This window comes from Parasteatoda tepidariorum, chromosome 8 (genome assembly GCF_982258835.1).
Source record: "Parasteatoda tepidariorum strain Cologne lab strain chromosome 8, Ptep-v5.0, whole genome shotgun sequence".
NCBI classification, from domain to species: domain Eukaryota; kingdom Metazoa; phylum Arthropoda; class Arachnida; order Araneae; family Theridiidae; genus Parasteatoda; species Parasteatoda tepidariorum.
In genome coordinates, this window is record NC_141762.1 from 87,368,013 (window position 1) to 87,383,897 (window position 15,885).

Genomic DNA, 15,885 nt, shown 5'->3' on the forward strand with positions numbered 1-15,885 from the left:
TAAAATTTTTAAGAAGCATTTGTTTAGTCCAAATCAGGGTACGTTCATTCCCTGAACATTAAACAACAGCTTCGTTAGTTATGCTATTCTTAATATTTATTATTATATACATTTTAAACATGCCATATATATGTACAATACAGAATTGTAAAAGTGATCATACAAATGAGATTAAAATTTCAGTTTACATTACGTTACGTTTTAATTCCCCCAAAATGAATTTATAAAAAAATAGATAAATTCGATTAAACGTTACGCTTATAAAGTAGCAGCCAATAGTGTTATTTATTTTTCATTTCTAAATATTCGTTTTTGCTGACTTTATAATAAGTTTCTTAATTACATAATCAAAAAGTCATATTTAAGAATCGTAATGTTTTGGGTAGTGTTTATTGTTTGTTAACGGATATCATAATATAAAACAAGTAAAACATTCATACTTTTGTAAGACTTTTGGTCAGGAAATGAAACAAACATCATTTGTTTTGGGGAAATATTTATGAATTCGAATCAATTATAAAACTAACCCAGAAAATAAATTTCAGATGTCATTAAATAACCGAAACTTTCATTATTTAAAAAACTAGTAAAATTGAATTGAAATAAAACTAGTTTAGTTTTATTTCAATAACAATGTTGATTGGTACTTGAAGCTTATTAATTCTTAATGATGGTATACTATTATCTGTTTTAAATTTAATAAATAATTTACTTGAATGAAGAAAAATTCATGCGCATTCACTGTTGATAAAAAATAGAAATTTCAGTTATTGTTAATCATTTCTATTGTTTCGGTAAAGAATTTGATATTAGTTTTAATGTCACTGTTGTTTATACTCCATAAACAAAGATTCGTTTTTACACAGATGAATTGCTATATTATGTCTTATGAAGTCACGAATAATTGCCTATTACATTGAAATTAATCTTCAAACAAGTTAGTTTCCAGTAGTCATACATTAAATTTTGAAGTAATTCCAAACACACGAAAAAAAATTTCATTTCTCTACCTGCCTTATTTGATAAGTTTCGAGCATTTTTTGGAAAAAAAAGCAGAGGTTTTTACAGCGTAAGCAAAACTGCTTCATGTGCATAATTTTTTTATGTTTAGATGTTATTTGAATCCCTAAGGATTCAAGTAACGTGAATCCTAAAGATTCAAATAACATGCTATTTGAATCTCTAAGAATTCAAATAACTCGTAAGATGATAGAACTTATAGGAATTTTTTCACAATCAACCTAAAATTAAATTGTGCATTGAATAAGCATTTTGAAAATTATTGAAATTTTCACAGCATGCTACTTACATCTGGGAATTCGATGTTTTTAAATTTTTTTTTCTCTTCAATTTTACATAAAGGGAACCATATAAAATGTTGTAATAAGCAAATGAACGAGCAGATTTGCTGCAAAAATCGTAATGCTGAAAAAAATTTTTTTTTTGAGAAAAATATTGCAGAAACTTACGACTTAAAATGTTTAAAAATTGGTGAATTTTTAAAATATCTGAGCCACATTTCTGAGTCCTAAAAATTAATTGAACTTAATTAAAGTGTTCTCGTCCTGGAGCAGAAAAGGTGTTAATGTTAATTTTATTTAGAAAAAAAATAATTGTTCTGCAGATACTTTGACACTTTAATCGTTGAGATGTTAAAATTAAATTTGCATCTTTTTTATATTTGGGAGAGTTCTCGAAATTCTTAATGAATTTTTCTCTTATTTTTATTTACAGTGTATTCCATAAAAACTCACCCATAATATTTTTTAATCCTCATCAAAGGAGAAGATTAAAGTGTTTACATAATTAAACAAATAAAAACAAGAAAATATATCGAAATATGATAAATCGCAGGTGAAGGTGGCAGCTAAATAAAACACCTAGACCTGTTTGATTGCGGGAGAAGACAAAAGAAGATTAATGACGTTCATAGAAACACCCTCGTATTTCAACCTGAAATCGAGCAAAATGTTTTTAAATGTAATTTGGCAAATTTCAATAACGTTTTCGTTTTTTCCTAACTTAAGAATTTCTTTACGACATCAAATGAACATTCTTTTTGCTTTCTCTCATTTTAAATAAGAATTTTCAAAATGAATATTATATTTTCCTGCTAATTAATTAACATTTCATACAGTAACAGTCTGTAACAGTTTAGGACTGAAAAATGAGAAAAGCTAAATTTATTTTTTAAACGTATTACTGAATTCGTCAGCCACCAGAACTAAAATGATTTGTTGAACTGACTGTATAACTGACTAACTGGTAATTTCATAACCTTAGTGACTGATAAAAAGTCTATTGAGTTTATGCAACGCCAGCAAAAAAGGTTTAAAAAAGATTATGCATTAATTTTCTATGAAAATCATAACAGAAAAGCAAATTTTATTTCATTACTTTCAGAGTTGTGATTAAGTTTTATCTATTGCTGAAGATAAGTGATATCTGTTGTCTCCTGACTAGAATTATCGCCTGTCAAATGAAAAACATTAAATGCTTTCACTTCTTTATATTTCTTTCTTCTTAAACAAACTGACTGGAATTTTTGGATTCTTTTGAAAGTTTACGACTTAACAAATTACATTACGACTATGATCTCAATGTAACCCAGTGTTCATCAAATTAAGAAGTAAGTTTAAATCGCATTTATCTTTCGAAAAACAAATTAGTTTGAATTAATTTCAATCACTGAATACGATTTTTAAAAATACATATGAATACTTATGGCACGTGATGTTTTTTATTTAGTACTTGGTTGATAGTTTTTCTATATCTCAGAAGTATTATATCTCCTATGTATTACCTAACTTAATTTAATTGAAAATATAGTATTCGTAAATATTGAAGTATATATGATGAATATATTGAATAATATAATATTTACTGAAAAGTTACTGTATCACTGTAATTAAATAAAAAATACTGTAAATACTGCGGTGTAAAATTCTACGGTGAAAATTTATTTTATTGTAAAATGGCTTTTACGAATGCCGCACTTAGAGTATCAGTACTTTTAACCGTAATTTGATTAGGATATACTGATTGGGATATTAATTTGATTAGGATATATATTACAGTGTAGTTTAAACGATTTTTATCTGTTTTGTAAAAATTTTAAAATTATTATCCCTACGAAATAATCCTCATTTTTTTTAAAAAAAATAATTTTTACATTATTGTTTTTTGACACACCGTCGTAAATATTCTTGCAATAATATGTATTAATATTTTTAACTATCTTAAGTGGACGTATCATTATTCTTATTTTTTGAGTTTTCAATAAGAAATTATCCTATTTATGATAATAATTTTCTATCATTAAAATAATATAAATGCATCAACAGACAAAAAAAAATTGACATCATTAAAAACATCAAATTTCAAACTTGTTTAATCAGCTTTAATCTGAATCAAATTTGAGTTCTTGCAATTTTTTCTTCATTTTTCAACGCTTCATTTCGTTTGTTTACATGTTCGTTTCCTCTCCTCCCGCTGTGATATATATATATATATATATATATATATATATATATATATATATATATATATATATATATATATATATATATATATATATATATATATATATTGTATATATATATATATATATATATATATATATATATATATATATATATATATATATATATATATATATATATATATATATATATATATATATATATATATATATATATATATATATTGTATATATATATATATATATATATATATATATGTGATTCTTTTTAAACATGGCAATTCGGACCAAAAATTTCTTCAAATTTAGTCTTCAAAATAATCTGACATTTTTTTTGTATACTTCTTTAGTTACATTTATTAATATCTTACAGACAGCAGTGCAGTTTATTGACATTTGCTCGAGAGAAAAAATAAACTAGAAATTCACCAAATCTTGAATGCCAGGAAAATTACATATTAGCTTAGAAGTTTAAAAAACAGTTATTTTAAGTTAATAGTAAGTAACTCAACTTAAGCCTATATGTTTGATGGACCATAAATTGCTTAAATTAATTCTTTTTATCCACTGTAGAAAGAATCAAATTTTTTTGTTGCTGATACGTACAGAATAAAATTGTGTATAATAATCAATCATTAAATAAATAAATAACTTTGATTACATCCAACTATATTACAATCACACATAAACTTGGTATTAGGTTAATGTTTGCTTTTCCTCTGTACAGTATTAACAGTTAAAAAAATTTTTGGTAACATTTCAATGTCTTGGAATACATAAGCCAGGAAAATGACAGCCAGGACAATGACAAATTCGCCATTTTATGGCATGTAACTTTAATTTAATATTTTGGCCTAAGACGTTTACATTCTGCAGAAAACAACAGGGTTTCTTAAAATTACTCAGATAAATCTATGCAGTTTATGTTATTAATGATTTCAAGAAGCCAGAAAAATGACAACACAAAAACCTACTCATCTTGAAAAATTTTTTGAAATAGATTTTGACCCAGAAAATTGGTTCTTTATTCACGCAACAAGACATGTTCATATAGGAGGATATCTAATCAATCTATTAATACAAGATATTGATTGCTGGTTCCATCTATTTTGGTTATAAACCTCTAAATAAAAGTAGCCAGGAAAATGACTGATCTTCTTGGGACAAACAAATTATTGACAGAAAAAATTATTTTAAACGAATTTTTTGTACATAATAGCCTCTGCGTATATTCTAGAAATGCTTATACCGGCTGAGATAAAAAAAAAATTAGATATTGAAAAATTTATGGGAAGTTTCGAAGCTAGTTACTATAGGAGACATTGTTTGGGACATGGCAGGAAAATGACATTTTGAAGTTCAATTAATTTTTTTAACTATACAAAACAGTCAATGCTAGTGCAAAGTCATTTTAAAATGCTAAGAGCAATGCTGTTTATTAATTTTTTTTTAAAAAAAGTTCTTTTAGTATTATAGTATAGCAAGGGACAGTGAATTGTCATATTTCGTGAGAATCACCCATATATATATATATATATATATATATACATGTATTCAAAAAACATCTATGCTTGCTTTAGTTAGGATTAAAGTGATATCAAAAACATTTATATATATATATATATATATATATATATATATATATATATATATATATATATATATATATATATATATATATATATATATATATATATATATATATATATATATATATATATATATATATATATATATATATATATATATAATGATATATATATATATATATATATAAATGAAAATAAAAAACAAAGGAAAATTATACACATATGAAAAAAAAAGGGGGGGGGAGTAATAATTAAAAAATAACCTACAATTGATTTAAAAAAGAAAAGAAAAAAAGGATGAAATTTTTTTAAGTAAACCGGAAAAAAAAGAAAAAAAAAAAGATATAATCTTTTCATCAGCTCACGCGATTATATCCACGAAAAAGAGTGCTTTCTGATATTGTATCAATATAGCCAACGCAAAATATATTAATACAATAGTGTGAGGAGCACTCAAAAAATTTTTAACAAAAATTACAGCAAATAAAATAGAACACAATAAGTAAAAATAACACGTAAAACAGAAAATAAAATAAAAGAAAAAGAAAAAAACAGTATAAAGCAAAAACTATAAAGCGAGTAGCTAAATCAGATGTACTTACATGAACTGGAAATTTTTCAAGAATGATTTAAAAATATTTTCACAACAAGATTGCCAGATTACAAAATATGAAAACAAAAGCGCAAATTGAGTGTAACTCGAGTGGTTTTGTGCCGTTCTTACTGTATTGCTGAAGTGATTTGTTATGCTGTGCATTGATTTGTTAGTTACCAAGGATGGGCCCGAAATGGATGTGCGCAAGGTAATATTATGCTGGATAATTTAAAAAAGTTGACCATAAATAATTTTAGAAAATAAATATTTATTTAAGAAAAAATATAAAATAGAAAAGAGAAACATTAATTGCCTGTTTTGCAAATAATTTTTGACATGGATTTGCCCGAAATAGATTTGAACATGGAAAAATTAATAAAGAAATTTTGAGTAAATAATTTTACCCACGGATTTGCCCGAAATGGATTTGCACATGGAAAAATTATAAAAATTAACAAAGAAAAAATTTTTAGTAAATATATCCGCAAAAATATACGATTAATTCAATGATTTTATATAAAATTTTATAACTTTAGTTGGGTATTCATTGTTTTTTATCAAATTTTGAAAGAGTTTATCGATTTATTTTTTGGATAACAAATATTACTACATATTCTTTTAATTCTGTTCATTTCATTAAAAGTGGTATTTAAATAGATGCTCCTAGAAACATTAGAATTCCATATATATATATATATATATATATATATATATATATATATATATATATATATATATATATATATATATATATATATATATATATATATATATATATATATATATATATATATATATATATATATATATATAACTTTTAACTTTTAACCCTTTATCTACTGACGGTACTTAAAAGTACCAATCACTTTAAACTATTTAATTAAAGTGGTATTTTTAAGTAACACTTTAATTAATTCTTAATTGAATTTTTTTTCACGTATGTTTCTTAATTATCAATATGACAGCTAAAAAAAATATATTTATGAAAAAATTTTCAGTAGTTCGTAATGCAGTAGATAAAGGGTTAAAGAATTTCAGAGATTTCTTCTTTCATAAGTTTTTAAAACAAAAAAACATCAAAAGACACATTAAATACCATTCAAATTGTTCTTTTAATTTCGATTTCATTCCAAACAGGGGATTTAAATGTTTAAATCATTTTTCTAGATTATTTTTTCTCTTCTTTAATAGCTTGAGCTTCTACGATGGATGCAAGAAGCCTGGAGATTGATACTCAAGTGCAAGAGCTATTAGAATTACTAAAGAAATCAGAGATTTCAGCAATCAACCAAATTCTGCAGTTCAATGGATCAAATCAACGCTGTATTTACATAAATGTTTTAAAATCAATAAAAAACGCCATAGAATTCAACGATGAAGTGAACTTTGAAGAGTTATGTCGCATCTTGGCATTAATAAGCAATGTTAACATTTCTACCCATTTATTTTCGTACTTTAGTTACAACGACAATCCATTTAAAAAATCTAATGTGGTGATAATGGCTTGTAAACACAATCGTTTAGAATTATTGAACAACATATTCAGTGATAATTCGTCGACTATCAGTGATCTCTCGACTAAAGTAGGGGCAACTTTTCCATTGCCAACCGATCAGGATGAGGAAGGCCACAATGCCTTCTATTATTCTGTGCGCTCAGGGAATACGCAACTTCTGGAAGTTCTAATGAAGAAGTGGCCAATGAATTATTTTTCTTCTCGGAAAAAAGAATTGTGCTCACTCCTATCGGAAAGTTTAAATGAGTTAATGCTGAAAAACGTGGATATATCAATTGAAATTCAAATATTCATACACAGTTTTTTACTTGACTACTACTTCGAGGAAAATCCACCATCTGAGTCTAGTGATTATTCACATAATGACATCCAAGAGAGTTTATCACTTATTTTGGAGTACAGTGACTTGTATGAAACAAAGTACGCAAACAGCAAATCGAAAGACCTGCTGATTGTTTTAGGGAAAGGGATCGCGCGAAATATATTCACTTTGAAAAAATGGCTGAAATCTACGTATGACCGGATTCCTTGGGAAGAAATGGAATTTCACCTAATCTCGCACATCCGGTATCTGAACAATCAAGGATGTTACATTAATTGCTGCGTAACGGAGACTGATTTTCTCAAGTACCTGGCGACCTTTTCTGAGTGTTTAGAGAACGAAACTAAAGATATCAAGTTTACAGACATAAAAAATTTATCGACATTTCCTAACAAAACACGTGGTGATATGATTAACAGCATTACCCATAAATATTCCCACTTTGAAGAATTTTACCAAAATTATGAATTCATTCGCGATTATGAATCCCTTAGCATTATTAAGAAATGCGTTGATGCAGTGACAGAGGTGAATGCTGTAGAAAAGAGCGGGAAAACTGTTATAGTCAGGGCATTGCAAGTGATGGGAGAAAATTTTAAAAATACATTGGAATCGCCTAAATTGTCTTCTGGAACAAGCGATTATTTGATGTCATTTTTACCTAAGGAAACTGTTAGAATTATAAAAGCTTTGCGAAACTCGTTCTCGCATGGTTTTCCTTTGGCAATCTGTCACGAAATAGAAGAAATGTATGGTTCTGAATTCTACGTTCGAGTTCAGAATGATCTGAAAAGTTTAAACGTTGGAATCACTTCAGCATTTCAGAAAATAAAATTTGAGATTTTCAGAACTTTGTTGAAAAAAATTTGTGATTGCGAAGACATTGACGTGTTGAAAGACACTTTTCATATGATAAGATTGATATGTTGCAAGAATGATGTATCCCAGTTTTTTCCAAGAAATAATGCCGTGATTGAAGTCGAAAAACTGGTATCTGATTTGGATAAAATAATGAGGAAAAAAACGCATTTTGTAAAAAGTCTGTTTTCAAAAATAGCAGAAATTATCAGTTTTGAGAAGCAATTTTTAGAAATATCCGAAACCGAATTTCAGAAACATCTTAATATGCTAAATTCAAATTTTACTCCTGAGTATGAAATGAGCAGTCACGACATTTTTTCAACGAAGTGTAGAATAAAGTGTAGGTTAGACATCATAAATCCTTTATACAATTCAGAAGGATTAGAAAACATTAATTCATTAATAAGCGAAATTTACCGCAGTATCGGAAAAGGAAGAATAAATTCACATGCCTTATCTTTGATTTCCAGAATTATTTACATGACTGTGCGTCGAAATCATGAAATAAAAAATCTACATGAATTCAGAAAATTTTTTCAGAAAACTGAAAAAATAACCTTTAAGACTATTAAGAACAGAAAACTGATACAAACATTAAGTTATCAAGAAATCTTATTGAATGATATTACAGCTATAAAAAGACTTGTGGAAGAGAATAATTTGTCTGAAAATAACATCGAATCATTTTTCATCTATAAAAATAATTTAAAAATGCAAGCAGAAATTGAAATGCTTATTTTATCAATTTTGTCTAGTTTGGAGCATTCTAATTATTACTTAATAACTAGTCAGCAATACAACGAAGTCGATAACCCATTATTAGTTGGTAGATATCTCAGGAATTATCTAGCTCATGGAAATCCTTTAGTAGACATTTTAATGGATTCAACTCAATTGATATTCCTATTTGCTATGAAAATTATAAAACATGATATATATCGCAAAGGAAATATCACAATCAAGCGTGTGAGAAATAAATCAAATGCAAGGTATACTGTAGAAAATCAGGAGCGATTATTTCGTGCGTTGTCTGGCAATTCCTTAGATGAAGTGAAGCATTGGATAAGACAAGGAGCTGATATTTATGGACGGAACAGCAATTTGATGACAGCTTTACACTTCGCAGCAAAATCTTCCAACATTGACATTCTTAAGTTCTTGATTGATCGGGGATTGAATCCAAAGGCCAAAGATTTTCATAAAAGAAATATTCTCCATGTATCTGCAGCTTTTGGAAGCAAGTGTATAGTTGAATACATTTTAGAAGAGCTAAAAATATCGGTAGATGAAAAGTGCGAGCGCAAGCAATCACCTCTCCACGTTGCGGCAGAGAATGGTTGTTTCGATGTTGTTGAGACGTTGCTGCACCACAGAGCTAAAACTGATGTTGTAGATGTCGCTAATCAGACGGCACTACAAAAAGCTGTAATAAATAATAGAATGGAAATAGCTGAATTGTTTTTATGTAACAACAAAAATATTAATTCAATCCGGGACGAGAATGGATTTACGTTATTACATATTGCCGCTGAATTTGGTTTCTTGGATATGGTTGTTTACTTACTCGATGAGGGAGCTGATGCTAATTCTGAAACGACGGAACATTTAACCACTCCATTGCATCTCTCTTCTTTTTTTGGTCACCTAGAAGTTGTTAAGATATTAATTTCACGGGGAGCAAGCGTAAGTGCAAGAGCAAAAGAGGGCTTAACTCCTCTACACATCGCTGTTGAGAGCGGACACCAGTCTATTGTTGAATACTTACTTGAAAATGGTGCTAATATAAATGCTATGAGTAGCCAAAAATGTTTACCTTTGCATTATGCCTTTAGAGAAAAACACATGAGGATTTTTGAAATCTTGATCACAAACGGGGCAAGACTGGAAGATATTGAGATATGTGGTGATTCTGCATATAAGTATGCTATTTTAAATAGAAATTTAGACGTAATTAATTATTTGATTGAAAATGGAGTTCCTATTAATCAAAGGGATCCTGAGGGCTGCACTCCTCTTCATTTAAGTATAAAATACGTTACAAATGATATCTCGAAGCGATTAATTGAACATGGAGCAGATGTAACTGCCGTAGATCTGAAAGGTTTTACTCCTTTGAGACTCGCAATACTTGGTGGAAATTACGATATAGCTAGTACTCTTTTATTAAGCAGGAAGGCTTTTTCTCTAAGTACTGAAAATGGGTACACATTGTTACATTGTTGTGCTTTAACCACAAAATATATTGCTATATTTTTTAAACAGTTGGGTATAATAGTTAATGTAGTGAATTATGATATGTTCGCATCTAACTCAAATATGTTTAAAATCTTTAAAACTCTTGTAGAAATGGCTACCAATGCGATGGGTAGTAGTGTGATGAAATGGTTACAGTGGAAAGATAATAAGGGTATGACTGCGCTGCATCTTTCTTGCCTCTCGGGTAACACTTATATTGTTCAATATCTTGTCAACAAGCTGCCTGATCTTAACATACCTAGCGACAGCGGATATACACCTTTGCATAGCGCCGTTGAAACGAATCATCTTGAAGTTGTTAATTTACTGTTATCGACTGAAAAGTGTTCTTTAAATTCTATGACATCTGAAGGCAACACTGCTTTATGCTTAGCTTCAGAGTTCAATTTCACTGAAATAGCTCGTGTGTTAATCAAAAATGGAGCTGATGTAAATGCTGGATATCCACTCATGAAAGCTATCCAAGGTGGGCACGAAGAAATGTGTTTGATTCTTCTACAACAAAACGAAATATATTCAGGGAAGCAGTTTAAAGGTGATATAGATAAGTTTCTTCAATACGCTTCATTCAATGGTATGGAGCGAGTGGTTTCTTATATTTTGCATAATAAATCACTAACAGAAGATTTCAGTTTAGAAGAATCTTTGTTTCGTGCTATTGAGTGTGGCTATGAGGACATTGTAACTATTTTCTTAAATCATGGAGCTGATGTTAATTATATTTTAATAAATAATTTTACTTCAAATTTGCATCTAGCAGTTAAACGAGGCCATTCCAAAATCACAAAATTACTGTTAGATAGAGGAGCAGACATTAATAAGCTGGATTCAGAGAATCGAAGACCTATAGAGTGGGCTGTATGGTATGATCGTTTGGATCTCGTAAAAATAATTTTCCAGAAGAAAACTACAAACGTAAATGCAAAATTGAATGGTGATTATACTTTGTTACATATTGCTGCTGAGTATGGCCACCTAGACATAGTCAAATTTCTAATAAGCGAAAATGCCTCATTACGTGCAGTTAACAGTTTCAACTCAAAACCCATACACTTAGCAGCACGAGAGGGACATTTACATATTGTTGAATATTTTATTCAATGCGAGAAAACTTTATTAAGGGAACGTGGATGTGCTAATATGAATGTTCTTCATTATGCGGCTCAAGCTGGTCAAACAGATGTCGTTAAATATTTCATTAAAAAAGGAATTAATATAAACGAATCTGGTGATAATGGAGCCCGACCCATTCATTTAGCTGCCATGTTTGGTTTCGAGGAAGTCCTCAGGGTACTGCTCAGCAACGGTGCAATTTATGACTGCTTTCATGATATCTTTCATAGAACTCCATTATTACTTACTGATAGTGAAAATATTAAAAAGTTTCTACTGATGATTAAAGAAATTTTTCACTCAGTTAAGAGTAACAACGTTTCTAATGTAAAATTGCTTATTGATAAAGGAGCCTGTATCCATGCCATGGATTCAGATCATGCAACGCTTCTGCATTATGCTGTAGGGGAGGGTAATACGGAAATTATTCAATTACTACTGGAATACAAAGCAAATCCTAACGCATTTGGAGGACAAAATGTCACACCGCTTCACATCGCGTCCAAGTATGGAAAATATGAGGCAGCAAAACTTCTGTTAGAAAATGGGGCTATTTATAATGCCATGTCCAATGACAGAAAGACTCCTCTAGATTTAGCTTCAGGCAAATATGTTAACGACTTATTAAAATTCATTGACATTGTTTTCAAAAATGTACAAAATTGTAATATTAATATTTTAAGTACTCTAGAAAAAGTTGAAAATTCTGAATTTTTAAAATCTATAGCATTTGCAAAAAACAACGAAGAAAAAACTCTAATGACTTGTGCAGTAAAAAATGACTTTCCCAAACTGAAACACCTCGAGAGTATAATTGACAAGGATTTTGAAATTGCTAGACATAAAATTATTCAGATACTTAACAAGCCAAAATACGCTCTAACCAATCTAAACGATTTTCAGAAGAAAACATCCCAGAACCTTGGTACAGATATTCCTGATATCTTTGAAAGTAGAAAATCAACATCATTGTCAAGCCAAGACTATGAAAAATTACTTCGTGCCTGTACGAAATTTATAAGAAATGAGAAAGAGTTTAATGCTGATTCTTTAAAAATGCAATCCTTCGTAGCTCAAGCAATGCATGGTCAAGGTCAAAACATCGAAGCATTTCAAATTTTTAAATATGTTTTTCAACAACAAAGCGAAATGTTTGGTCTAAATGATTTTGATACTTTAAGAACTTTGTCTGGTATGGCGTCAGTTTTAAACAGCCTTGAACACTATGAAGAGGCTTTGAAAGCCTATAATATTGTTTTCGAAAAGCACCTTGAAATTTATGGTCCGGACAATCCTCTAACCTTATTTACGCAAAGTAAAATAGGTATAACTTTATCTAAATTAGAGAAATACGACGAAGCCCTGTCCACCTACAAATGTGTTTATGAATCTAGAAAAAAAGTTTATGGTCCTTTTCATGCAAATACTTTAAGAACATTCCATAATATAAACGCTATATTATATTATATAAATAAACCTTATGAATCTGTGGAAGGCTTGCGAGAAATGTTAAATATTCAGGAAAAAGACTTAGGTCCAAATCATAAAGATACAGTAGGAACAAAACAAAGTTTGGGATTGATATTGTTTAATATGGGGAAATTTTTTGAAGCTAGTAAAATTTTGAAAGAAAATATTGAAAATCTAAAATATGTTTTGGGAAATGAACATTCCGAAGTTTTGAAATCAGAAAATCTAATAGAGGCTATGAAATATCCTTTGGATGATTTAAATTTATGGAGATCAGGAGATTTAAAGAAAACTAATGCCCATGTTCCAACAGTAGAAGAGTTAGAGCTGCGTCACCTCAGAAGCACTATTTCCGAAGGTAGAACTCTTCTACATTTTGCTGTACATAGAGGCAATATATCTGTGGTTAAAATTTTATTACAGAAGAAATGTGATGCTATGCAAGCAACTATTAAAGGAAATACGGCTTTGCACATTGCATCGTCTAAAGGACATGCTGAAATTGCCGAGTTATTGCTCATGCATGTTAAAGGTGAAAACGTACATCATTTGTCGACATTTATAAATGCCAAAACAAAAAACTGTGGTAACTCGGCACTGCATGCAGCAGCAAATTTTGAAACCGCCATTACTTTGCTTAAGTATGGAGCAATCTATAACATACAAAATAAAGACTGTAAAACACCAAAGGATTACACAACCTTAAAGGAAATTTCTGACTTTCTACAGCTCATTGATGAACTTTTCATGTGTGTTTCAATTGGAGACAACAGAATAATGTCCAAGTTAAAGATTCTTGGTTTTGAGGAGAAAATAGCAGTCTCAAATGCTAGAAATGAACAGAATTTTACTTTGCTTCAAGTTTGCTTAGCCAATGGACATAAACAACTATTGAAGCAATTGAATTTAGTAATGTAGTCTGCAATTCTATAAACAAATATATATATATTTGTTAACACTATTAAAAAGTTATAAGATTTAGTATTTCCACATTTTAACTTTGATTTTTACGTATTGTATGTTATGTACTGTTATGCTGTACTATGTTCAACATCATTTATGAACTTTTTGTAATATTAGAATTTTCTTTAAATGTGTTTTATCGTTATGTGTATGATTGAATTACCTGTATGATTAAATTTTCTGTGCTAAATATATATGTACATAGAATTATGAGCATCATTAACCTCCTGAAAAAATATATATGGTGTTATATAACTCGAAACTTGATTACAATCTCTTTTTTCATCAAAGACAGAATATGAGTCATTTATAAATTATCCTTAGCTGCAGTGAAATATTTTTTTGTAGAGGATTTAATTTAATATTGCAGCTAAAATAATAACCTGTTATAATGTATTTTTAAGGTAAAATAATAGTTTTAAATAAAAAAAAGGAAAGAAAAACGAGTTATATTCACAAAGAGTGACTTTTGTTTGGAAATTTTGTTTAGCGTTTTATACTTATACTTCAAGAAAATTTTATTTTACGAATTGAAAAAGCGTCTAACAAGGGAAACTAGGGAAGTGTGACTCGTCAATTTTGAAATAAACTAGTAGGATGTATGCCTTATGAAGAATAATTTTAGGGGGCAACATTCGTTTCGGCCCATAGAGGGTCCTATGAGAGATAATTAAGTATGTAGAAAAATCGGTATTTCATTACTTCAATGCAGACTATTAGTTATTGTAATTATCTCATACTCCAATTAATTTTGTGCTACTTTCACGTACTATATAATGCATATTTATTGTCAAAATTGATTTCGAAAATTTTATATATCTGTAGTTTTTCAGAAAAAATTTTTTAAAAAATTGGCATTTTTAAAAAAAAAAAATTTGGCATAAAATTTTTGAAATTTTTTTTTTCAGAAATTTTTCCAATATTAAAACTAGTAAACAGTAATAAATTTCATTTATATGAGAGTCGAAATATAATATGCATTTTCCCAAACTGATGGAATTTTTTCATATTTAATGTGTATGCAAAAATGTGATTTATAAAAAAAAAATTTTTTTTTCATATTGTTAGATCTTGCAAAAAAATCTGAAATAATTTATGTGATTGCATAAAATTAAATTGTATTTATAAAAATGTTTTCAAATTTGCTTGGCGGGAAATTTGAACTTAATATTTCAATTCGATTTTTTTCATAAAAGATCAACTGTACTCTATACACAAAAATTGAAGTGATATGTCACTTTAAGTGGAAAATCCGTTGATATCTATGTCCTGTGAATTGTTCAATATTTTGTCAAAACATTGCTATCTTTATAATATTATTTTTATATCTGATATCCTAGCTAATTTTTGAAATATTTAACTTTAAAAGTTGGCATTAGCTAGGATATCAGGTATAAAGATAATTTAATGAATAATATTTCAAAAATAGCAATGTTTTGACAAAATATTGAACAATTCCCAGGACAATATTTTTAAATAATATTTTAATTTTTTGGCAAAAACTTTTTTTTTGAAACTTTTTTTTTCTACATTTTTTTACCAGTTGTGCAAGAAAATAATTAAGAAAAAAAAAATGTGTCTATTAAAGCGACAAATACTTACAAATTTTGTTTATATAGTACGGTTGACCTTTCAAGAAAAAAAGAAAATCGTTGAAAACTGAAATATTTTTTTAAGTTCAAATTTCCCGCCAAGCAAATTTGAAAACATTTTTATAAA

The 15,885-nt window shown here is 28.4% G+C and overlaps 1 protein-coding gene across 2 annotated transcripts in view; it reads left to right on the top strand.

The window, feature by feature from the left end:
• Positions 1–2,475: 2,475 nt before the first annotated feature.
• LOC107442533 (uncharacterized) overlaps positions 2,476–15,885 on the top strand; it is a 41,302-nt gene continuing 27,892 nt past the window's right edge. Inside the window, exons 1-2 of one of the 2 annotated variants that reach the window (XM_016056125.4) lie at positions 2,476–2,629; positions 6,857–14,609. In XM_016056125.4, the coding sequence (XP_015911611.3) occupies positions 6,871–14,121 (7,251 nt within the window). In that variant the 5' untranslated portion in view covers positions 2,476–2,629; positions 6,857–6,870 and the 3' untranslated portion in view covers positions 14,122–14,609. Of the gene's footprint in view, positions 2,630–6,856; positions 14,610–15,885 lie in introns of those variants that run through there. The other variant, XR_001583881.5, reaches the window with a different exon arrangement.